This window comes from Haplochromis burtoni, unplaced genomic scaffold, assembly GCF_018398535.1.
Source record: "Haplochromis burtoni strain Fernald_Lab_line unplaced genomic scaffold, NCSU_Asbu1 Contig_52, whole genome shotgun sequence".
Lineage (NCBI taxonomy): Eukaryota > Metazoa > Chordata > Actinopteri > Cichliformes > Cichlidae > Haplochromis > Haplochromis burtoni.
This window is the reverse complement of record NW_024582413.1, coordinates 2,641,806-2,669,012: the sequence shown is the minus strand read 5'-3', so window position 1 is coordinate 2,669,012 and position 27,207 is coordinate 2,641,806. Positions and strand designations below refer to the sequence as shown.

The window sequence follows — 27,207 nt, the reverse complement described above, 5'->3', positions numbered from 1 at the left end:
GGGGGGGGGGTATCTACTTCTGCCCTGCTCAGGAATGCTTTTGGGTAATATGGCAGTATGCCACACGCACTGGGATGCACCTATAGATATTAGATAGCTATATTGAAACTTGTCATGCGTAGCTCTCTGTAGATTTAGCTCTGTCTCTCTGGTGTAAACTGAGCTCATTTAGTTAGGTTATTTTACTGAACTACAGATTTAACGTACTTTAGTATTCTGCATCTACTTCTCAGTCATTTGGATGCAGATGTTATACTTTATACCCCATACCATTTAATTTAAAGCTTGTTGTGGTTCGAATTTGAGAAGAGACATACGACTGAAAGTCCATAGTGGGTCAACACAAATGATTTTATTAAAACACATATATGTGGTGAAGATGGGCTCTGCAAAACATCAGCCTCAATCTCCCCCGAACAATAGGTGGGTGTGATATTTATACTTATGATGACCAGTAACTCGTGTCACCGCCTCCCTGGCCGGGTTACCGGGTACCGCTCCGGGCAGATGACAATAACAACACGTGCATTCGATGATTCTATCGTCTGTAAGATATCTAGAAAGAAGAACTTAGCGTACCTTGCCCGTGTGTTCGATTCCACTCGGCCTACCAGACTGCCATCCTGTGAATTGTTACATGGGTCACTCTTCTGGACTTATTCAGAACAAACACACGATACAGCTTGCACTTAAGGTGTAGCCCAAAAAATAGGTCAGAGATCAGGTCCAAAGATTTGTCGGAAGTTCCCCCACTTAAAATGATGACAGAGGTCAGTAATTTGCACCAGAGGTACACTTCAACTGTGAGAGACAGAATGTGAAAAAAAATCCATGAATTCACATGGTAGGATTTGTAAAGAATTTATTCGTAAATCAGGGTGGAAAATAAGTATTTGGTCACCTCAAACAAGGAAAATCTCTGGCTCTCACAGACCTGTAACGTCTTCTGTAAGAAGCTTTTCTGTCCCCCACTCGTTACCTGTATGAATGGCACCTGTTTGAACTCATCATCTGTATAAAAGACACCTGTCCACAGCCTCAAACAGTCAGACTCCAAACTCCGCCATGGCCAAGACCAAAGAGCTTTCGAAGGACACCAGGAAAAGTATTGTAGACCTGCACCAGACTGGGAAGAGTGAATCTACAATAGGCAAGCAGCTTGGTGTGAAAAAATCAACTGTGGGAGCAATCATCAGAAAATGGAAGACATACAAGACCACTGATAATCTCCCTCGATCTGGGGCTCCACGCAAGATCTCATCCCGTGGGGTCAAAATGATCATGAGAACGGTGAGCAAAGATCCCAGAACCACACGGGGGGACCTGGTGAATGACCTGCAGAGAGCTGGGACCAAAGTAACAAAGGTCACCATCAGTAACACACTACAACGGCAGGGAATCAAATCCCGCAGTGCCAGACGTGTTCCGCTGCTGAAGCCAGTGCATGTCCAGGCCCGTCTGAAGTTTGCCAGAGAGCACATGGATGATACAGCAGAGGATTGGGAGAATGTCATGTGGTCAGATGAAACCAAAGTAGAACTTTTTGGTATAAACTCAACTCGTCGTGTTTGGAGGAAGAAGAATACTGAGTTGCATCCCAAGAACACCATACCTACTGTGAAGCATGGGGGTGGAAACATCATGCTATGGGGCTGTTTTTCTGCCAAGGGGACAGGACGACTGATCCGTGTTAAGGACAGAATGAATGGGGCCATGTATCGTGAGATTTTGAGCCAAAACCTCCTTCCATCAGTGAGAACTTTGAAGATGAAACGAGGCTGGGTCTTCCAACATGACAATGATCCAAAACACACCGCCCGGGCAACAAAGGAGTGGCTCCGTAAGAAGCATTTGAAAGTCCTGGAGTGGCCTAGCCAGTCTCCAGACCTCAACCCCATAGAAAATCTGTGGCAGGAGTTGAAAGTCCGTGTTGCTCGGCGACAGCCCCAAAACATCACTGCTCTCGAGAAGATCTGCATGGAGGAATGGGCCAAAATACCAGCTACTGTGTGTGCAAACCTGGTAAAGACCTATAGTAAACGTTTGACCTCTGTTATTGCCAACAAAGGTTATGTTACAAAGTATTGAGTTGTATTTTTGTCAGCCACCGATTGTGCAAGTTCCCCCACTTAAAATGATGACAGAGGTCAGTAATTTGCACCAGAGGTACACTTCAACTGTGAGAGACAGAATGTGAAAAAAAAAATCCATGAATTCACATGGTAGGATTTGTAAAGAATTTATTCGTAAATTAGGGTGGAAAATAAGTATTTGGTCACCTCAAACAAGGAAAATCTCTGGCTCTCACAGACCTGTAACGTCTTCTGTAAGAAGCTTTTCTGTCCCCCACTCGTTACCTGTATGAATGGCACCTGTTTGAACTCATCATCTGTATAAAAGACACCTGTCCACAGCCTCAAACAGTCAGACTCCAAACTCCGCCATGGCCAAGACCAAAGAGCTTTCGAAGGACACCAGGAAAAGTATTGTAGACCTGCACCAGACTGGGAAGAGTGAATCTACAATAGGCAAGCAGCTTGGTGTGAAAAAATCAACTGTGGGAGCAATCATCAGAAAATGGAAGACATACAAGACCACTGATAATCTCCCTCGATCTGGGGCTCCACGCAAGATCTCATCCCGTGGGGTCAAAATGATCATGAGAACGGTGAGCAAAGATCCCAGAACCACACGGGGGGACCTGGTGAATGACCTGCAGAGAGCTGGGACCAAAGTAACAAAGGTCACCATCAGTAACACACTACAACGGCAGGGAATCAAATCCCGCAGTGCCAGACGTGTTCCGCTGCTGAAGCCAGTGCATGTCCAGGCCCGTCTGAAGTTTGCCAGAGAGCACATGGATGATACAGCAGAGGATTGGGAGAATGTCATGTGGTCAGATGAAACCAAAGTAGAACTTTTTGGTATAAACTCAACTCGTCGTGTTTGGAGGAAGAAGAATACTGAGTTGCATCCCAAGAACACCATACCTACTGTGAAGCATGGGGGTGGAAACATCATGCTATGGGGCTGTTTTTCTGCCAAGGGGACAGGACGACTGATCCGTGTTAAGGACAGAATGAATGGGGCCATGTATCGTGAGATTTTGAGCCAAAACCTCCTTCCATCAGTGAGAACTTTGAAGATGAAACGAGGCTGGGTCTTCCAACATGACAATGATCCAAAACACACCGCCCGGGCAACAAAGGAGTGGCTCCGTAAGAAGCATTTGAAAGTCCTGGAGTGGCCTAGCCAGTCTCCAGACCTCAACCCCATAGAAAATCTGTGGCGGGAGTTGAAAGTCCGTGTTGCTCGGCGACAGCCCCAAAACATCACTGCTCTCGAGAAGATCTGCATGGAGGAATGGGCCAAAATACCAGCTACTGTGTGTGCAAACCTGGTAAAGACCTATAGTAAACGTTTGACCTCTGTTATTGCCAACAAAGGTTCAGTGGGGCAAAAAAGTATTTAGTCAGCCACCGATTGTGCAAGTTCCCCCACCTAAAATGATGACAGAGGTCAGTAATTTGCACCAGAGGTACACTTCAACTGTGAGAGACAGAATGTGAAAAAAAATCCATGAATCCACATGGTAGGATTTGTAAAGAATTTATAGGTCTTTACCAGGTTTGCACACACAGTAGCTGGTATTTTGGCCCATTCCTCCATGCAGATCTTCTCGAGAGCAGTGATGTTTTGGGGCTGTCGCCGAGCAACACGGACTTTCAACTCCCGCCACAGATTTTCTATGGGGTTGAGGTCTGGAGACTGGCTAGGCCACTCCAGGACTTTCAAATGCTTCTTACGGAGCCACTCCTTTGTTGCCCGGGCGGTGTGTTTTGGATCATTGTCATGTTGGAAGACCCAGCCTCGTTTCATCTTCAAAGTTCTCACTGATGGAAGGAGGTTTTGGCTCAAAATCTCACGATACATGGCCCCATTCATTCTGTCCTTAACACGGATCAGTCGTCCTGTCCCCTTGGCAGAAAAACAGCCCCATAGCATGATGTTTCCACCCCCATGCTTCACAGTAGGTATGGTGTTCTTGGGATGCAACTCAGTATTCTTCTTCCTCCAAACACGACGAGTTGAGTTTATACCAAAAAGTTCTACTTTGGTTTCATCTGACCACATGACATTCTCCCAATCCTCTGCTGTATCATCCATGTGCTCTCTGGCAAACTTCAGACGGGCCTGGACATGCACTGGCTTCAGCAGCGGAACACGTCTGGCACTGCGGGATTTGATTCCCTGCCGTTGTAGTGTGTTACTGATGGTGACCTTTGTTACTTTGGTCCCAGCTCTCTGCAGGTCATTCACCAGGTCCCCCCGTGTGGTTCTGGGATCTTTGCTCACCGTTCTCATGATCATTTTGACCCCACGGGATGAGATCTTGCGTGGAGCCCCAGATCGAGGGAGATTATCAGTGGTCTTGTATGTCTTCCATTTTCTGATGATTGCTCCCACAGTTGATTTTTTCACACCAAGCTGCTTGCCTATTGTAGATTCACTCTTCCCAGTCTGGTGCAGGTCTACAATACTTTTCCTGGTGTCCTTCGAAAGCTCTTTGGTCTTGGCCATGGCGGAGTTTGGAGTCTGACTGTTTGAGGCTGTGGACAGGTGTCTTTTATACAGATGATGAGTTCAAACAGGTGCCATTCATACAGGTAACGAGTGGGGGACAGAAAACCTTCTTACAGAAGACGTTACAGGTCTGTGAGAGCCAGAGATTTTCCTTGTTTGAGGTGACCAAATACTTATTTTCCACCCTGATTTACGAATAAATTCTTTACAAATCCTACCATGTGGATTCATGGATTTTTTTTTCACATTCTGTCTCTCACAGTTGAAGTGTACCTCTGGTGCAAATTACTGACCTCTGTCATCATTTTAAGTGGGGGAACTTGCACAATCGGTGGCTGACTAAATACTTTTTTGCCCCACTGTACATCCGTCTCCCCCGTACTTTGAGGTGGTGTGTTCGAGTTCATTTGGAAGGGAAACGTGGATAAAAAAAAGAAAAAGAAAAAAAACATCGGATAAATACTTGGCTGAGAATCGGGACATTTTCAGGAAAACACGGTGTACATTAAACACTGTATCATAAAATTCTTTACAATTTAAGGGGGAACATGTTTGTTGTGTTTTCATTAAGAAAAGTCCTTTCAGTCACCACTTTTATTTTCCGATAACACTTGAAGGCAGCATCAGGAAACCAGTTAATCAAGACGAGCAAGTTGTTGTTGTTGCTTGAACGTCAAATGTCGCTACTAAACTTTTTCACCCTCCTTAACAAACAAAAGTCAGCTGACTGTCGATGATCCAAGGTGTTACACAAACAGGTGTGGCTCATAATGTGGAGAAATGAAAACGAAACTTAACATTTGTGACCATGCAGTTTAATTACTGAGTGGGTATGCAGTTATTTCAGCACGTCCACTCCCCCCCACCGGGCATGCCCCTGTCCATCTCCATGTCCAGTACTGGTTAGCATAATCATTATTATTTATAGTTAGATAACTGAAAAGGCGTACCAAACCCAAGGCCTACCAAAATTTCCTAGAAAGAGATAAAGCATCCAAAATGTTAATGTGAAATGAGCACAAAGACATACAAAACCCACAGATCACAGGGAGAGATACAAAACTCCTGAAAGGAGAAAGACACAAAAGCAGCTATAAGAACAGAAGGAACAAAGAGACAAAACAAAGAAAGAATAGATGTAGAAAGATGAAACCAAAGAAAACATGACCGAGAAGATGCACCCTGAACTCTCTCAGCACATGTATGTGCTTGTGCTCCTGGGCAAATTCAGCAGCTTCCTCTGCCTGTTCATCATCATGTCTGCTTTGCTGCGACAATAAAAACAGCCCTGCACTGCTCGACGCTCACAAAGGTCGCACTCTAAGACTGAATCAACACAATGACTCCACTCATAGCAGCTGATAACCATGTGAATCCAGAGAATCAAAGGGCCAATTCATAAGCAGCTGACGCAGAAGAAGTTAGCTCTTGTGCTTTCTCCTTGTCACTGTGTTGTGAACACCACAATATAAAACCTCCATAGTGAAACTATTGTGCTTGTCAGTATATTCTAAAATATAAAAAAGCATACAATGGTGAATATTTGAATTCAAACATGGTCGAAATTTCATTTGAAGCTGTGTGTACAGCCATGTGAGCCTCAGCTGTAGACAGCTCTAAACACTCCAGAGTTTCAGTGTTTCCACTCTTGGCTCTGTAGATTATTAACTGTAAGGGAATATGTTTATCTCAGGCACACAGAAGCAAAGAAGCTCCACCCAGCTGCTTTAGTCTTTACCCACTTTCTACTGTTCAAACAGAAGAAAGTCTGTAAAGGGAGAGGCGCAACAACAACTTGTTTCAGACCAAGAGAATGTGACAAGGCCCAGTATAAAATACACAAGGGTTGATTTTTGCTCCACTATTTACCACAGACTTCCTAACTCTGTTATTTATTTATTTATTTATTTATTTATTTATTTATTTATTTATTTATTTATCACTGAGCAGATTTTATTTTCTTATTTCTTTCTAATTACAGCTGAAAACACTATGGAGGTAATGAGAGTGAACAGCAGCTAAAGAATGTGCTGAAATTGATAATATACATCCCTCTTAAAGTCAGAGGAGCTGCAGATTTGCCTTTTTTCATCTAAAGTCAGATTTTCCTTATTGGTGTTATATTACAAAGCATGTGGCTACATAAATCCAATGGAAATTAAAGAAAAAAATAATGTCAACATTACTTGGACAAGCAAATATTTGAGCTTTAAAGAACCCTTATCTATTTTTACTGATGAACAGATCTTTTTATCACTTCCTTTTATCAAATCCTTAAAAAATAGATTCAAGGTTTCAAGATTTTTTGCCAGTTTTTCACATGTCCTAAAATAGTTCTTTAAGACATTTAGACAGAAGGTCATGGCTGTTTCTGGGTCTGTAAGATACATTTTTCAAATAATCCAATTATTTTAAATAAGTCGTTCTATTACTGGGAAAGAATAATTACAATTTTCAACTAAAACTAAAGAAATGTCAGAAAAAGAACAAATTTTCAGTACAAAACAACGTCTCCAAGAAGTACCAACATTCATCCCAGGATGCATGTGTAAACCTTGCAACTGTTGGTGCCAAAGCACGGTACTCACGTTTCAATTTGGTTTTGTTTATATAGCACCAATTCACAACAATAGCTGCCTCAAGGCAATTTATATTGTAAGATAAATACCCTACAAATAGAGAGAAAACTGCAACAATCTGATGATCCCCCACTGAGCAGGGCTTGGTAACAGTGGAAAAGAAGAACTTCCCTTTAACAGGAAGAAACCTCCATCATAATCAGGGACCAGGGGGGTGGGTGAGAGGAAAAAGAAGAGGAATGTTCCCACTCTGGGGGAGAAAAAGGAGAAAGTTAATAACATGAAGTAGTAAAACATATGGGAGGTGTACATGAAATGCTTAGTGCATCATGGGAAGGACATCAGCAGCCTGAGCATAACTTCTGGGACAGGACAGAGCCACCTGATCCAGCTTTCCTTCTTCCTTCTTTGTTATGTGTTTCCGATTGTTGTTAAAATCTTTTTAAAATCACTTTCTGGACCCACTGAGATTTTTTTTTCCTGCAGATGCTAGAGGGAGAGTGCACAGCAATAAACTAGTGACCCACTCAGGGTGTGCACTGCATCTCACACTCTTACAGCTGGGATATAACCCCCACATGAACGTGAAGTAGATTTTTCAAGACGGTCAGGATTTTAGGCAGAGAGCAAGTCCACCAAAGTGTTGCTTTATGTAAGGAGGAGAAAATTGTTTTTTATACTAGTAGGCCTATGATGAACCCATGGCTTTGTATGGAGCATGTCAAAACGCTCATTCAGCTCACTCAAAATTAAAAAACTCCAAATGACTTAAACTTGTTTGAGGTATTTGGAGGTTTTTAATTTTATTTTTAATTTTAGTACAGCATTACTAAACTTAATAAACTTTTTTCTTATTCTTTGTGTTTGTCATGCCTACATCCTTTCATGTGGTTGGCATCAGATAACCTTCCTTTTTATCTAATGAGGGAAAAAAGAAGAAAAAAAGAAAAACAAAGAGAGAGACAAAGAAAATCGTCCTTTTATGCTTTGCATAAATATTCAAATCAAATCACTTTATTGTCACATCACATGTGCAGGTACACTGGTACAGTACATGTGAGTGAAATTCTTGTGTGCAAGCTTCACAAGCAACAGGGGTGTGCAAAATACAATAACATAGAACAAGCAAAATATAAGAATGGGAATCTGAGAATTATAAGAATAAATATATGTACGACAATTATAGATGTATGCAATAGTAATATACGTGTGTGTGTGTGTGTGTGTGTGTGTGTGGTGTGTGTGTGTGTGTCTGTGTGTGGCTGTGTGTGTACGTGTGTGTGTGTGTACACATATATAAAAATTAATAAAAATAAAATATACAGAGGTCAACAGTTGGATATTGTGCAAAACAAGTGGCATTTATGTGCAGTATGGAGTGCATAATGTTGAAGTTCTCATTAACGTTACTCTGGTTTTCCCATTCAACAGTCTTAAATTTAATAACTGTCTACACTGAAACAGCTGGGCAAAACTGTGTTATGATCTGTTGTTACATTAAAATTTATTTTTTTTAAATGGGCCCTCGACTTGTTTGAATGTTTGCAGTTTCAAATGAAAATTTCCTCTTCGCGTGGAGAATTCCTGGGAATACTTGGCTCTCCTGTTTGTCAACTGTCTCATGAAAAAAAAAACTTCAGTATTTTCTAAAGCATCTTCTGCAAAGAGATTAGACATCAATATTTTGCTATTAGTTTTTTCCATTTTCTGCATTTTTGCCTGTGTCAGCACGTGACGAGCACGCTGAGCTTTGTTTTCGGGTCGAGAGCCCAATTTCAGCTGTGATGATGAAGAAAAATGTCACTCAGCTGCTCATGTAACGTCAACGAGGGGGGAGAGAGGGAGTGTGTACTGTATATAGGTTGGACATGTTCTTGTTAAAAAATTCATCATCATGTTTCTCTCAGGCCTCAGGGCCACATGTCAGATATCAGCCCTGGTCAGACGAGATCAGACAGGCATGTTTCTGCTGCTCTTAGTTCAGCATTTCGTTTCAACTAAATTTACCTAACTTACCATTATTTACCACTAGATGGCGATTACAATCTTTCTGGTTAAAGGATCCAGAATTCTTAGAATACTTTGGAAAGCAAATAGATTATTACTTTGCTTATAACACTACTCAAACTACGGCGACTATAAAATAGGAGGCCTTTAAAGCTTTCCTGAGAGGGCACATGATCAGTTTTACAAGCTTTAAACATAAAGCATCTAGGATGGAACTGGTTCATTTGGAGAAAAAGATAAAAGATATTGAGGAAGAGATATTTATATCCAAATCTAATGCTCTAATTCTAGAGTTAAATAAACTCAGAGCTAAATTTAATATTTTGTCATTAAATAAAGCTACTAAAAGTTTACTAAGACTGAAACAGTCATATGAACAGGGTGAAAAAGCAAGTAAAATACTGGCTTGGTGTATTAAACAGGCTCAGGCTGAAAGAACAATAAACTCTATAACTACAGATGAAGGACAGATCACAGCTGATCCTAAACATATTAATGACTCTTTTTGTACTTTTTATAAACAGCCATACAAAACTGAGCATTTAAAGTCATTTTCATCAAAACAAACTTTTTTTTTGGATCAACTGCTTTTTCCTAGTCTACCAGAAAACGATATGGATGAACTAGAGGTTAATATAACAGTAGAAGAATTTACTAATGCTATAAGGAACATGAAAGGGGGCAAAACTCCTGGACCTGACGCAATACCAATAGAAATATTTAAAATATTTAAAGATAAATTAATCCAGCCTTTATTGGATATGTATCAGGAATCATTTGAATCTGGGTCTCTCCCCATTTCACTTAATGTTTCAACAATTACTTTGTTACTGAAACCTAATAAGCCAGCAACACATTGTAGTTCTTATAGACCAATCTCACTGTTGAATTATGATTCCAAGACACTTTGCAAACTATTAGCTATGAGATTAGAGAAACTCTTGCCTAAAATGATTCATTCAGACCAGAATGGCTTTATCCAGGGGAGGCAGGGGTTTCACAATATATGGAGGGTCATGAATATCATTTATGAGAAAAAAGAGACCAGAGACAATGCGTTAATCTCAGTGGATGCGGAAAAAGCCTTCGACAGGATCGAATGGCCATTCTTATTTGAAGTTTTGAAAAAGTTTGGTATTGGAAACAGATTTTTTAAATGGATTCAATTGATATACTTCAACCCTCAAGCAGAGATTTTAACTAATGGTCTTTTTTCCACACCATTCAGATTATATCGTGGAACTAGACAAGGGTGCCCCTTGTCACCTCTCTTGTTCACCTTGGCAATGGCAATTCAGAATCATAAAAACATATCAGGAATTAAAGTAGCAATGTTGACCACCGTATTGCCCCATATGCAGATGATGTGATCCTGTTCTGCACTAATTTAAACAAATCAATACCATCCATATTAAGTCTCATTAATACATTTAGTACATTTTCGGGTTATAAAATAAATTTTGATAAATCCGAAATATTATTTTTGAATAAAAATGAACGACAAAATCCTCCAATCAATACTCCCTTTCTGCTATCTGAACATGGGTTTACTTATCTGGGTGTGAAATTAACTCACTCAATTGAAAATATTCTGGCATCCAATTATAATTCCTAAACGACGTCAGTTACTACACTTCTAAACAGATGGACGAAACTACCTAAATCTTTAATTGATCGTATCAATATACTAAAAATGTCAATTTTGCCAAAATATCTTTACCCTTTTCAATCAATACCTCTATCTCCACCAAACTCTTTCTTTTTAGATTTGCAAAAACTATTCCGAAACTTTATTTGGAATAACAGAAGACCAAGACTCAGAATCTCATTATTATACCTTCCTTATGAAAGAGGGGGTTTACAACTTCCAAATTTAAAGTGGTACTTCTGGGCTGCTCAAATCAGAGCGGCAATGCTTTATTTTGTTAATGAGCAAATTCCAGTGTGGGTTTCTATGGAGTCTACAGAAATCAAAATCCCCCCTACCTTATATCTTTACTCAGCTGACAGGAAGACACTAAATACCGGTAAACAAACTAAGAACCCCTTTTAAAAAACACTATAATGATCTGGTTTGAAATACATAACTACTTGGGAGAAATGATACAACTGTCTAGGTTTTCTCAGATATTTGGAAATAACAATTTTTTTCCTGGTAGGGCGAATGCAGGTTTTAAATTTTGGTTCGATCAAAGTATAAGAAAAGTGTCTGATATATTTAGGAGTAATACTCTTATGTCTTTTGAACAACTTAGAAGTACTTTTTCCTATTCCTGTCAAACATTTTTTTAAATTTCTTCAATTAAGAAATTTTATCTTAACCACACAGCTTAGAAATCCCCACCTACTCCTCTCTAGAGAACACAGTTATAAAGCATCTAAATGGGAGAGGCCGAGTTTATGTACAAATTATTTATGGAAAATTCCAAAGAATCAACACAGTCTAGTTTAGAGGCATGGAGGAATGATTTGCAAATGGATATATCTGATGATGAGTGGTATAACTCGTGCTCCTTGGCTCAGAGTCAGACAATTAATGTGCAATCTCAACTACTTCAATATAAATGGTTAACAAGACAATATCTTATTCGTCAAAAATGCATTGTTTTAATTCAAACATCCCAGACACCTGTATTAAGTGTCGAGTGGACAGGGGCACTTTATTTCACTGTATATGGGAGTGTCCACATGTGAAAATCTTTTGGGAAAAGGTAATAAATCTGTTGAGTCAAATTATTGGTGATGTGATTCCACTTAATCCTAAAATATGTATTTTAATTATATACCTGAATAAATTTGTAACTGCTGCAAACAATAGAGCTCTGTTAAGGACTGGACATAGCAATACAGCGCTGTATTGCTATGTGTTGGAAAAATCCAAAAATATGTGGACTATCTCAATGGCTTAATGGACTGACATCTATACTATCTATGGAGAAAATAACTTATACATTAAGAAATAAACTGGACAAGTTTTGGGCGATATGGTCAAAATTCTACAACTTTCTGGAGAACTGCAACGTGCACACTGTGGACTTAACAGCCTGAAACTCTAACTTGATTTGTATATCTGTCCTTCCCTTCTGTTATGGTTTGCTTTGTTTTTGTTTCGATTACTATGTTGTTTCTGTTGTTGTTGTGGTTTTTTTTTTATTTATTTATTTATTTATTTTTTAAATGTTCACGGTGCACCATGTAAAACCGGTTAAAACCAATAAATAAATGTTTTGTTTTGTTTTTTAAAAAGTTCAGCATTTCTGATCCACCAAGAAGCTCCATGTTGAACATGTGTGAGAAAATAATCTGTATAATGACTACAAAGTACAGTCAGTGGAAAAAAGAAGAAACAATTTACTGGACTTTGCAGTCCTGTGAAAAACTAAATGCACCCCATGATTCAGAAGTTTGTACAACCGCCTTTATCAGCTCGATAAACTTCAAATAATTGTTTTCTGTATGACTTCATCAGTGTCTCACATCGTTGGGGAGCGATTTTGACCTGCTTTTCTTTTTAATGTTGCTTCTGTTCATTGAGGTTTGTGTGTATTCACGCATGCACACCTCTCTTAAGGTCCTATCACAGCATTTAAATCTAGTTGATGTCTTGACTGAGCCAATGAAGAACAGATTCTTTTCCTTTTCAGTCCTTCTGTTGCAAATATGCTGTTGTGCTTGCGATTGTTGTCCTGTTGATGACCCCAGCGAAGCTCAGCTGTTGGACAGATGGCCTCACATTTTACTCTAGAATACTTTGGTATACAGAGGAATTCGTGGTCAACTCAATGACTGCACCACCACCGTGCTTCATAGTATGAGGTGTTTGTGCTGATTTGCTCTGTTATAAATGGCATCTATAATCCAATTTTGAGATCCCTTCCCAGACTGGATTATAGATGAGATTCATTCCCAGGTGCCTTAACACCCACTCACATCTTCGGTCATTTGATCTCAGTAAATCACATGATAGGGTGGGGCTAGGTTTCACAATGGGTTCACCCGAAACCTTGGCTGATTGTGACCTACACCCATTTTCACACCTTGGCTCGTGTGATTGGGTAGTGGATCAACAGGGGGTCCATGACCCTCCAGGGAAAACTCCCACAGGGCTTAAAATCTGGGACTTTCCCCCAGTTGCTCGTAGAACTGAAGAAGCTTCTCGGATGAGAGGTGAAACGTCTTCAAGGAAACATAAAGAATTCCAGACACTTTTATTTCAAAGCTCCTCAGACTACAATGACCTGGATGACTGAGAACCTTCACAGACACGAGGTGCCTTTTGGGTTAATTGCACTTTCTGTGAGTCATATTTTGGAGCGAATCTGCTGGGACATCCACTCTTGTGAAAATAGAGAAAATACAAAAGTCTTTGAGAATTAATTACCAGGAAAAAATGCACTTGAAATACCAACAATGTATTACTCTGTTATTTTTAAATACCCTAGGACTTAAAGGTATATACACACACATATACCTAGAGATGAATACAAATAAAATGAACTCCTAACCATGTACAGTAACTCTGAAAAATACAGCTGATATATAAAAGAAGAAAACAACTAATTACATAACTAATCACGTTACTTAGAATAATTAATTATATTAGAGGGAAAAATCTGTTAAAAGTACATTTTTGTGGCCTGGTTTGGCTATAGTTATAAAGTCCTGACTCCAGCTCTATTAAACGTGATTGTACAGAAATAAAGCATGGCAGTACTGCATCATTTTGCATTGTAACTGTTAAATGCAACATTAAATGTTCTTCAATCTGAACCTTTAAAAAGGTGCTTGTTTGTGTTTGCCTAAACTAACAGGTGCCGAGACCTTCCAGTTGAAAAAAGGTGGAGGAACCATATGCAGTTACGTTGCACCAGTGTCAGCTACTTAGTGAAACCGGTGTTCATTCTGCAGGGCGGTAAACTCTCAAGGATCTCTGCAGCACTTTTCCCTGCAAACAGACCTCGAGCTCTCATTTGCCCTCTCTGCCAGGATTTGGGTCGCTGTTCACTTTCATTAAGCAATTATCCTTGGCAGGCGAGGAGGGCTCACAAATTTAGGCCTTCAGAACCACACTTGCACTGGTCCCATGTGCACTCTTTATGCCAATCTGACAGTAACTCAGCAAGCTGCAAATCCAGCCCTAATCGGGAGCTTGTTAGAGCGTCCCTGGAGCTTTGGGTCCAGGACGGCCTTCGGGAAATTGCACTCTGGGGTAAAATAAGATTTAAAAAAACAGAGGCTGCCTTAAGGGTGGTCAGACTTTGAACGTTTGTTTCCATCCTCAGTAATTAAATCTGATTAGATTGAATGTCTGGGTAAAGAAGCACCCATGGGTCAGCAGATTAGATAGCACAGTAAGTACTTTGAAGGGCGTGAATTTTTTTACAATATATAAAATCAGGGCTTTGCAATTTCAGAGGCTGTCTTTGTATTTTTTCAAAGATACATTCTTGGGCAATCCTATATCAAAGTTTTTAAAATATCATTATTGCAAATAATGCAATGGGGAAATTCCCAAGAATTTTGTCTTTATTTGTATATTTGATGACAACTTTTTATAATTAACTATTTATTTTTTGAGTAATGGATGTAGAGTCTGTACCTACAAATACATTCTTCCTTGAATATTGTGTGTGTAGCTTTTCAAAAGCCAAAAGATACATATGTGTAATTAAAAGTAGTCTTTCTGTAGTTTCTTCTATATTTTTAAGGGGGGATAACAGAAGACAACCTATGCTAAACTTTTTTTTTCTTTGAAAATTTTTTTTTGTCTGTTGGATTTTCACATTTACACATTTGATACATTCCTATAAGTCCCATTATTTCTGTACTGTATATGTGCAGCGAATTGGTGCTGGGTTTAGCCCTGTCACTTAAAGCAGATTCAAACCTTCCTGAGGTCTTGTTGATTTTAAGCTGGCTCTAGGTGAAAATGGGAGACAGACAAAGATGTATTAACAAGAACAATAATAAAAACATAAAGAATAAACAAAAAATTCCCCAGTTTAGCATTGTTTTAAGGCTTTTTTCCCCCTACTTCCAACAAAAGATCTAAAATGACCTTAAATTAGCAATCTCAAAATCAACTGTCTTAAACGATGTGTTTCAGGAACATACTGACAGAACTCTGTGGCCTGCTTAAAGAATTTTATATAGCTAATTAATTTCATAATCACAAGTCATTTAGCTGTACTGATAGTCTTGGTCCATAAAGTGACTGAAGTGGTCAGTAATTTTATTCAAGTTTGAAAGGTTTGAAGAGAAAATACAAGGGCAACGAGACACATGAAACATGGGCATTAAAATACTATATGATTTTATAGGAAAAGTAAAAAGACAAAATCATGGTAGGAAATATTGTCACATGTAAATAATATTCATTTTCGGTGGAAACCTTGCCAGAGCTTTAGGGTTACATATGGAAACTGGGGATCAAAATTTTAGGAAAAAGGAAAATCTAAGGAGTCCGAAATAAATCCACCTGGTAGCTTGAAGATTAAGTAAGGTTAAAGTTACGTATGATGATTCTTGTATACTTTTAATTTAAGCAACAACTTAGAGCTTTAATTTATAATGTGTTATTTTGAAAATAAGGTGAGCACCTCTAATTAACTGAGAAAATAATTTCATGGGACCTCAGAGGTTCAATGTCTTTGGGTTACACAGGTTTTATCAATTGTAATACACACGTTTGAACACCAGGGGGCGGCAAACTCCACGAAGGGACAGCAGCGCTTCAGGGAGCTGTTCTTTCAGCACCACAGCCTCTCTCACAACACTCACACAACATCGCTGCGCTAATGCCGGACATTACTTACACAGGAGCCCGTCATTATAAAAAATAAATAATAATAAAATAATAATTGAATGTACTGCTGGGTTCATATCTTCAAGCACTCAATAACAGCAAAGCCTCATTCCCTCTCGCTACTAAGCATCATTAAAGAAAAATCGCGTAATCAGAGCGGGGATGTCTGCCTGTAACGCCGTGCGCTGTAGCTGAACAATCGAGGCTTTTAGTAACAAAGAACAAAACAAAAAACAACAAAAACACGAGAAAAGTGACATTTAGAGTGGCTACTTCACAGAATAGTGCGAGCGCTGCAACGATTGGATCGGGCGATAATCATCACAATAAAGCCATTAAATGCTTAAATTTCAGCATGTGTGCACAAATGCAACCCACCATTCAAGAAGAGAGAGAAAGCGAGGGGGGAGAGAGAGTCCACCATCGCAACACCCCCTCCTTCCGTCCCCTCCACCACTCACAGAAACGGAATTAAAAAAATCTTTAATATCTTTCCAGCAACTGGCCTCCATTGCTGCAGCGCTGAGCGCGCGCACACACGCCGACACTGTGGGCCTTTAAAGCGTCGCCAGAGCGGAAGGAGGAAAGTGACCCTCCGATTCAAGAGCGGCTTCTTTACACTGACATCACTCAGCGTCCGAGGAAAAAGGGGGGAAACGGCTGGAGTGGATATGTTGAATGTATAGCGCTGCTCACATTGACATCGTGACAACACCAGCGCTGTCCGTGGATCTGTGCGAGTCGCTCTCCTGATTGTGTAATATCATTTTTTCACCCCCTTCCTGCAAAAGCGGCCGAACCTGCACCCGAGAGCGCAGGAGAGAGAGCAGCGGCAGAAGCAGCAGAAGAAGAAGAAGAAGAGGAGGAGGAGGAGGCGAGAGCAGGGGGATCGCAGCCTTCATCAGAATTTATTTTTTCTTGTTATTACATGGCGCAAGGGCTATACAAACGGGACCGTCCTGGGTGTGATACTGCCACGGTGAATTTGGATATCCACGCAGCAGCAGCACCACCATCCTCCTCCATCCGCCGAAGAAGCACCGTGGGTTGCGGCGGCGCCCACACCGACTCCTCATCCTCCTCCTGCCGGCTCCATGTCGAGTGATGGTCGGCTTGCCTTGCTGGATGCTCCCCGCTCTCTCCGGATCGTCGACCACCGAACCTCCTCTGACCGCAGACCCCCATTTTCGGCGGAAACCTTCCCAGAGCTATAGGGCTACATATGGAAACTGGGGATCAAAATTTTAGGAAAAAGGAAAATCTAAGCGGTTAATTTATTTTTTTAAACTAATTTATTACTATTTTTGTTAGGTTTCGATCTGGTTTTGAGCGTGTGTGTTTCTTTGCGCCGGCTAATGAATTAATTTAGTCGTTGAGCCTTGATTTCCTCATTCCACCGGGTTGATTTGTGAGAAGACAGATTTGCTTTTAACCTCACAACAGGCTGTTATAAAACACGCAGGGAATCGCTTTTATTTCCTCTCGACAGGACTCGAATCGGTCCGTTTGTTTACTCTTCGCTGTCACCACTAATATGACAGATTTAGATTTTGTCCTTCGTTTCCTTCCCCAGTTTATTTTTACTAATAAAAGCCACTAGAATAATACTATTAATAACAACAATAGTCTTTAGAATAGCTCTATTTCTGAATTCTTACTAGTAAACGTAATGTTATAGCCTTTGACTAAAGCAACTTGTTGTAACAGACGTATTGAACTGTTGTACTTCAAACCTGCCATTACTCCAACACCGCACCCCCCACCCACCCAGCCGTCTCTTTGCTCCATTTGAGCTCGTGTAAATTCAGCTCAGTGCTTATAGCTGTGATCTCTACAAGTCAACGAACAGGTTGTTTTGTGACCGGCCTGTACAAAATCAGCCTTGCTTTTCTTTTTAGGCTCCTCTTAGTTACCCCAGGCTTTAATTAACCAGTCATAGATCTGTGTTAATAATCACATTTGTAGCTTTTGTTTTCTTGCTGCAAGTGGCTCCAGTGCTGGGCTCCATCTGCAGCTCCAGGCCTGCTGAGGTGCTGTCATCCTCTGCATACCTAATTTTTCCACACATCTTTTTGGGTGTGAAAGTTAAAACAAACAGAGAGGAGAGACTTCACCGCCTCTTCCTCTCCCCCCCTTCTCTCTGCCATAGTTAGTTTTTTCTCTTGTTTTGGTCCTCACCCAAACGCAACCATAAGGTTCCTACCGCATCCTCCGCCTCCTTCTTCCCTCTCCTTCCGCTCGAGTATATCCCGTTTTTTCGGTTTGATTTGGTCCCGCAAATTTTCAAATATTTACTTCCTATACATCAAGAGGAAAGGGGGTCCCCCTTTCATGGAATGCGGAAACATGGGTCTGTTCGACCGCGGAGTCCAGATGCTGCTGACCACGGTGGGCGCCTTCGCGGCCTTCAGCCTCATGACCATCGCGGTCGGCACGGACTACTGGCTGTACTCCCGCGGCGTCTGCAGGACCAAGTCCATGAGCGAGAATGAGACCAGCAAGAAGAACGAGGAGGTGATGACCCACTCGGGCCTGTGGAGGACGTGTTGCTTGGAAGGTAAGAGGAAAGTCGGTTCTTCTGTGGTGCTGTAGTGCAACATAAACTTTCCCAGCGTGTTCATTTGCGTGCGTTTGAAGCCCGAGAGGCCTCAGCACTGCCACGACACAAGTGTACTGTGGGAGGTGAACCTATTCTCTCTCTTTTTCTATGCTACTCAATGTAAATGAGATCCACTGCAGAGTTTGCCTACAAAGGGTGTTTAAATGTGTGTCAAAAGCCAAAAGATCTCTTAGGATACTGAATACGTCACTGACCTTCTTGGTGCCTCAAATGATACAATGTGATAGAAGGAAAGTAAAAATGCAACATGTGACCTGGCTGCTGCTTATGAGCTTATATGTGTTCTGCATTTATGGGGAAGGAGATTTCTACCTTATACCAAACAAATCAACGTGCTGTAAAGATCTGACACCATCATTTAGGTTTCATGTTCTAAATCTGTTTGAAATGAACTTCACTTTTTAGCACTTTTCGGGTATTAGTTATGTTTTGTTGAAAAAGAAACAGAGAAATTTCACTTTTAGCCGAAATGACAAGTCCATTTTCCAGCAGGGTGAAACAGGTTTCTGTGAGGAAAACCCAAAGGACTACACGGATGTGCAGCTAATAGATGAGAACAATTCGGATTAGAATGAGTTTTTCTGAATTTGTGGATGTTTTCAGTTTTCATCTTTTTCATGAACAAACCAAAACTTATATCGGTAGAAATGGCATCTGCATCTTGCAATGGATCACAAGGTCAAGAAAAGTTAGCATGGATCCCAAAAAGTAGGCTTTCCACATAAATTCTGTCTAAAACTAATGTAACTCATTAAATCTCAGCAGTTTTGTGCTTTGGAAGAAACTGTTGTAACTTTTACCTGGTGTAAAATAAGCCCTTATATAAAAATCACGAAACTGAATTGCTGCACTTCAACGGTTAATTTTGGTGTTTAGCTCCTGCAGGCAGGCTGAATCAGGTTTCCGGTTGCATAAAAGTCACCCACACCAGTCTGGAATTGTTTATTCAGTCCGGCTTTAGAGTTTAAATAATAAATTAACAACACATTCACAGGCTGTAGGTGGAGATGAACCTTCATCATATATCACCCTGATATATTGGCATGCCAATAAGCTGGTCTAACCCTAATTAAAGGAAGCTGCAGGAGATCTGTACCTTTAAAGAGGATGTGACACCGGGGCAGCACGTTGGACAGAGCGTGAGGACCCAAAAGTCGAGATGCAGTCACATCTGTCAGCAGGCCTGACCTGCCTGACAACCCTGATGATGGCAGAGCTGCCTGTCATATAACCTTCGACCTCCCTGTGCCCGGTACTTTCTGAGATGTCAAACTGCCTCACGTCCTGAGTGCAGGTTTTCAGACGACCTCGAGTGTCTGCCCTGTCAGACGGCGGCGGCGTGTTTCCTGTCATGCCCCGGTGGAGGCGGTCGGTGCTGACTTGGAGTGAGGTGCTGTAACCTTGTGAGGGCACAGAGCGTTACAAATCTGTTCATCGTCTTAGCTGTGAGCCCCTGAAAGGCCTCAGTGGCTGACTTCATGCTCTTCTGCCCCCTGTGATAAGCAGCACCCTCTGTTCAAAGTTTAAGAAGAAGAAACATTTAAAGCCGCTATAATGAATATCTTTAAAATAACTATGATAAAAGGCAGTGTGAAAGAGGTCGCTTGTGGAGTAGGGATGAATTATTGACCAAATCTACAGCTTTCCTTGGCTTACAGAGCTTTAAGGAGAGTTTAAGGTCATTATTTAACTGTGGAGGCAGTGCACCTCCCTCTTTGATTTCTGCTCACTATGAAACAGCAGGTTGTAAGAGACTAAACAGAGGGCGAAGGTGGATGAGACCAAAAACAGACCAAAAAACAGGAGTGGAAATTGAAAAATTATTAGCTGGATACAAACTCAGATCCAAGTGATTTGGAGCTGGATGTGAAAATAAGAATCTTTTTGTCAACATCCAGTTAAAGACTGATAATATATTCAAAGAAAAAACAAATATGTTGCCACTTCAAATGTTTAGACACAAAAATGACATTTAAATGATGTGTGAAACAATGTGCTTTTGCTTTAAAATGAAAAAAAATATATATATAAGATTTGTCATGTTTAAAAATTCTCCCTAGTTGTGTAAAATTGACATTTCTTTCATTTTTAGTAATTATGACAGGAACAAATTAGGAAGTCAGGGGACACTGCTATAATGCCACAGAGTCCCTGTAGGGAGGAGGTTGGGGTGAATGAATATCCGAACAAAACATTTAAATTAAATATGGCTGAACGTTTCCTGGTTTAAAACTATTGTAGAGTGCCTTGAGGTCATCATTGTTGTGATTTGGCACTGAATTTTAGATGCCAGTCAGTTGAACATACTGAACGTTTCCTTGTTGAGTCTGATGATTTGCTGCTTTTTTGTCATAACTATTAAAGTCTGAATATTAAAGGAAAATAACAAGTATTTTATGCTTTTTCAGCAATTTCAAGGCAAAACTCTAAATAACCTGGAGCACAAAAATAATCATTAATTGCAGGTCTGCTAAAAAAAAAAAATAGATATGCCCGATATGCAACAACGGAAATATGTCACTCTGAAAATGAAACGTAAGGTAAAGAACAAGGAGTGTAATGGTATTCAAGTCATGCTGCTGTTCCTGTTAATGAGATTCAATACATTTACCCTTAAAAACACCTTTATTTGGTGCACAGCCCTTCTTCCGATCACAGCATTGACACCTCAGCTGTTCCCGAGAAGTTGCTCAGGTGCTGGGATCAGAAAGCTGCGGTCTCACCAACACAGCTCGAGATGTGAGGCAAAAGAGCTCAGCTGGCCTTCACCTGATAAATAAGAGGAATAACACTAAACACTGATACAGTGATTATATTAGTCGACATAGGATCACAGTTACAGCTGGAGTGTAATTGTGACAGTGACTGGCTTTTATCCCTGCCAGACCATTATTTAATTGGCAAACAGAACAGCACGGAGTCAAGATGAGAGCAAAAAACATCACACTTAGACTCGCTGTGCGCGCATGTGTGTGTGTGTTCCTTTTGCATTAGCACAATGTGCTTCTTCCTTTGAATCCAGGATCAAAATGGCAGGAAATAAACCCAGATTTGTCATTTGTGATTCATGAATGATCCCCGGCCCAGAAGAGGCAGGGGAGTGGAAAAATGGGGCCACTGCATTTACTCAGCGGGGTCAGATTCATTTAAATTCTAATTCAAATGACTTCCTGCTCAGGAAATTGGGTCTTAAAAAGCGAGTACATTTAATTATAGGTAGTTTGAGCAATTTTATACCAAAAATTGTGAGGGGGAAATTGAAAAATAGGAAAATATAGAGCGGATGCAGCTGGAGAGAGGCAGCGATAAGCACCAAACCCTGCCTTGTTTCAGCACATAGAGAGTCAGGAGGAGAGATATCAAGTTTACATTTCAGATGTTAATTAGGCTTCAATTTGTAGCTCCGCTCTATTAAATCAAAGTGCCAAGACGGATAGTATTCATGGTTCCCCGGTTCCTCTAAAGTGAGCTGGTGATCAGGCAGCGGCTGAGGCTGCAAATAGTTGAAGTGGTCGCTCCATCATCCTCGCAGCAGTGAATGCAGACTGTGTGTTTGGCAGCTCGGTATCCCACACATTCTGCTTACTGAGTGTACGCAGGTAGGCGACCGTTTGTGTTTGTATAACAGCTACAGAAGAAGAGAACCTGTGAAAAAGCAAAATGGGAATACCCACACTGGGTGCACCTCGACCTCTGCTCCGCTCACTGCTTGTCAGAGAAACAGAAAAATCTTTCTCCTGTGGATCTACAGAAAACTGATCATTTACTTTCCCTCAGTATAAAACCGTGCAAGTGTGCTTTGGAGGTTTGCGCTGGGTAAAACACAGAATATCTCGTATTGATTTAGCAGATGTTCACTTTTCCTTTCTAAAGCTGAAATAGCTGATCAGTCAACGCTGTTTGTTGCACATTTTAGGATTTGCTGCTTTTCTTTCTCAGAAATTGATTTGAACTGTTGTTTCAACAAATCGGCTTTATATGAAAATTGAAAAAATGTCACAACTTTCTCTCAGTGAGCAAAAGTGACACCAAAATGAGGCAGAAATGGAAGCTGCCATCTTGCACTGATGACGGGAAGACATTGTTCAGACTTTGGTGGGTTCAGGGGCATTTAAAGAAATGTGGAAATCACATGGATAACGGTTATAACAGGATACCATATGTGATTTTCCATCACTAAATCTTTCTCAAAAACAACAGCAAGTTGTGCAGCAGCATTTAAAATGATTTTTTTTTTATTTCTGGAGGAACTAATTTTTCCGTTTATTATGACACTGCATAATTTGCATCCAGAGCTTTTGCAGTAGCAACTTGGGACGCATTGAGCTAAGAGTGACGGAAAGCAGTTATTGCTAATAGTTTTCTAGATGCTGGCATTTACTGAGTTTTACAATATCTATAAAATAAATGTATATATAAATCTATAAACATTTCTATAAAACTGTTACTTTTTAGGTCACATGTGTTGTGAAGGTTTTGTGTTGTTGGTTTAAAGCTTTGACTTTTGTGTTGGCTTTAGTTCAGGATTCCTCTTTTGGTGTATTCATCACTGAGTTTGAGTTTGTGCAGCATTATCTGAGCATTGGTTTCTGTTTAGGCTCATGCCTCTAGTTTTCAGCTGTACCTCCCTCCCTTAGTTGCATCTTTGTGGTGCAGTGTTTCTTTGAGTCAGTCTTGTTAAGTGTGAGTTTTCTTGTTTCTGTGTTTAGTCGTGTGTATTTTGCTTCAGCATTTTTGGCTTCCTGTACTACTTTTCTTTTCTTGGATGTTTTGCTTTGGTTTTAACTTCTTGCCTGTCTGATTGTGCTGATTACATCCACCTGTGTCTTGTTCTCCTCCTGTTTCTGATCCTGTCTGTTGTCCTCTTTGGTTTTGTCCCTTCAGTTTCTTTGTTCCTTATCACTGTTCCCACCAATGGGTCTGTACTTCCGTTTGGAATTACTCACCTTTGGATTCTGTTTTTTGTACTTAAATTTGACTGTGTGGCTTTACTTACTGCTTGAATAAAACCTTTCTTTTATGAATTTGGATTCACCTTTAAACTGACTCTGAACAACGTAAAGTTCAAGAGGCTGAGGGCAAAGCCTCAAAACCACATCTGCAGGCTCTATTTCACTACTGCTCACAAGCATTTATGTCAGCCTTACTTACAAATGATCTCATCATATCAGCAACGTGATGTGATCATGGTGTATCTTCATAGTTAATGCTTTATATTTTGGACCTAATATCATTTGAGTAAATAAATAGATTGGTAATCAATAAGTAAGGCAAATTTAGTCAAATCGTGCAGGTGCATTTATCAATATGCAGGCTGAGTTTTTCATCATGTGGCCAACAATTTCTCAAACATGTCTGCAGGTAGAAGAATTTTATGTGTTTCTGTGCTTTTGCAAGAACATGCACATAATACAAAACTTTATGCCTCAGATATAGGACTCTTATTGTCAACTGCAAAATTCCTCATGGATATGACTAAAGTTCAAACCGAATGCGTCACTCTGTTCAAAGCTCTCTGGGGATGGATCACTTGCTGTCACATTCCTGAGATGTGATTGGTTCCAGGGACATCAGATGATTTCTGTTGGACCCCCTGAGGAGATCGTTTTAACTGGAACAATGTCATAATCAGCCAGCACATTACAGCACAGTTACCAGTTATGTCATCGCACGGATAACACAAGCTGCAACGAAGAGTAATAATTGATCAGTTGTTTTAGCATCTAACTCTTTTTTTAAGCAAACCATCACTTTTTCCATCTTTCCTATTCAATAAATCAACTGCTTTCATGCTTTTAGGATAAAGCAGCTCTAGAAACAGGACCATCATCATGCTTTAGGAGGTTTCTAGGACTAAAAAGTGCCTTTGATGGCTTTATTTTGAGAGAAACATCCGATTCTTTTATGCACTGCAAGTCTAGAAAACTTTCAGTATTAGTGTGAAAATACTAATCTGAAAAATACTAAGTACTATTTCTTAATATAGCTCTTGATCACTTAAATGAAAACACATTAACGTGGCACAATTTTAGGAGTTTCCTTGAAAAGGTTTAGATTTTTATTTATTCTGTGTCCGTCTTCCTTCAGTTTTTTGATCCTCTTGTCAAATGTTTTATTAGTTTAGGTGAACCTGGGGCTTTAATCAGTGCACACTGAACAGTGGCTTAATTTTCTTTTTAGTTGTTTGATTTTATCCAGACATTACTTTAGTTCTTTTTGGTCCTTTGCCATTCAGCCTTAAACCAGCATTAAAAGTCCAGTGACTGCGGTTCCACATACACACAGATGTGGTTGCACACAGTGTGGGTGCAGAGAGAGATTCAGCTGGTGAAGCATGAACGGTGCAGAGTAAACATGTGTGATGCGGATGAATTGGTCCCTGGAGGCCGCCGCTCCTCCGTCCTATCTGGGACGTCTGTAAAAAAGCCGCCTCTGCTCCCCCCTCCTCCTGCACGGCGCTCGTAATCTGAGGCATTCGTCTTCATTACAGCGCCACCCTCAGGCTCTACCGTGGCTTCAGGATGAGGACACAGTTTAGGAAGAGACGTTGGAGAGAAATGGTGCACTTCATGATGAAAGAGGGCCACATTTTTCTTTTGTGCCTGGACCTAAAGCAGTGAGACTAATCTAAGTCTTTCTAGCTGTGTCCAAACCACAAAAGCTAAAATACAATAACTAACTAAGCTGTGAAAGTTTTTTCACTTAGTGTTCGCTTCTTCCAGGGTTTACACCGCCTCTCGCCCTTTGAGAGCTGGCACACGCTCCAACCTGCTACAACCCTTAAACTGGATAAGCAGAAAAGAATGGTGGGATGGATGGATGGATGGATGGATGCTTTTTCATCTAATCATTTGACCTATGATTTATGAAATTTCAAAGAAATACCCTTTATATTCTAAAGTCCCAGTTGGTGTCCTTAAATTTCCTGTTTTGTCTGAATCACAGTCCAAATCCAAAAGAGATCAGGTTCATTCTTGTTGCATAATGTTGCAGGTAAAGAAAATATATTTAGAATATTTGTAGCATTTTTAAACAAGACTTTGAACCTATGTTGTTTGTGAGTCTGTACATGCTCACAACATTAATATCTTTAGCAGGTAAAATATCAACCCGTTCATCATTCTAGCACAGCCTATGTTGAACCTATATTATCAGGGAAACATAAATATGTTTCACAAAAGCGTTTTTGTGCCAATTCACCCAGCATCTGTTGAGATCAAGTAGCATCCTCTAGGGATGAAGGCCATCGCAGAGGTGCAAAAAAACTGCTGTTGAGGCTGGCTCCGAAAGTGAGTCATCCCTAAAGACAGTGTTAAAATGTCCAACTTTATAGCAGAGATATGCATGTGTACAAAAACAGGGCATTTTTTTGTTATGTTGTTCTTCATGGCGGCTGTGTGGGGGCAATTTCTTTAAATTCACTGACACAGGCAGCTGTAGAGTATAGCTGCTGGCTAGGCTTCAATTGAACTTCAATTTAACACACACTTTGCTAACATGTTAGCTACTAACAGTCAATCCAAAAATGATCACATCTGTCTGCAGAAAAGCACCAGAGCAACATCTGTAAAACCAGGTTAGCCATAAAGGTATGCAGAGTTATCAAATCAGGGAGGTGACATTTTTACAGCCGCTTATAGTCGAGGCATCAACCAACTGATCTCCGTCATGGGTTATTAAAATGTATCCAGTGGCTGATCATTCAAATGGGTGCATATTAAGTTGGCTGTGGCTAAAATGGTAGAGAAGGGCATCCTCTGATCACAGAGTTTATTGTTCTATCATCCCCAAGTGTAAAATTGGCCCTTAATTAAATATCTGTGCTGCCAGATGTGTATGCGCTCGTGTGTACTGATATTGCTAAGGTGCTACATATATACTACCCAGCATGCTTGAATTTTGTGCTGCTACTCAGGTTTTTTTCGTAAGGGCTCTAAAGAGTCAAAGGCAACATGTGGGTGTGTCTTTTTGTTGTTATGTTAAGAGGTGACTTACTATAGGAGACTTACACAGCTCCTGTCCATCACCCCAGATCACAGTTCACGATTCCTGCCTCATGATTTTATGTATTTGTATGTGGGAGTATCTGTGTATTGCACATTAGTGCATCTGAAAACACATGTGGGAGTCATTTCTGTGCATATTGTGCATGTTTGAATAGCGATGTTTGTGCTCGGTGCATAACAGAGAGGCAGGATGAGATAAAAGAAGATAGCAGTGCAGAGTGGCAGAAAAGAGCAGGATTAGTCTCATAGTCCAATCAGATAAGGATTACCCAGCTGGAGCATGCCCACCCAGGCTAATGCTCCGGCCCTAAAGTGGCATTACACTGTATTATGACACCGATCCCCTGTACGTACAGCTGCATGGGCCGGATTACAGTTACAAGTCGAGGGCAGCGTAGATGGAAGCGAATACAGCCACTTGTTGGAGTAAAAACTGAGCCCCCTCTCCTCCGACAGTATCGCTGCTCTGGGCTGCCTCCCCCCTTCATCTGATAACACACTGTGTAAAGTGACTGAGCTCTATTGCACTGCACTGTCAATGCAGTGCAGCCGGCGATGGATGGGCTTCATTTTGCCCTCACCGAAGCTCCGCTGAGAGAGCACACA

General features: G+C 40.6%; 1 protein-coding gene across 1 annotated transcript in view; it reads left to right on the top strand.

The window, feature by feature from the left end:
• The first annotated feature begins 16,365 nt into the window (after positions 1 to 16,365).
• cacng2a (calcium channel, voltage-dependent, gamma subunit 2a) overlaps positions 16,366 to 27,207 on the top strand; it is a 95,430-nt gene continuing 84,588 nt past the window's right edge. The window contains exon 1 of the mRNA XM_005921747.3: positions 16,366 to 18,532. Within this exon, the coding sequence (XP_005921809.1) occupies positions 18,307 to 18,532 (226 nt within the window). The 5' untranslated portion in view covers positions 16,366 to 18,306. The remainder of the gene's footprint in view (positions 18,533 to 27,207) is intronic.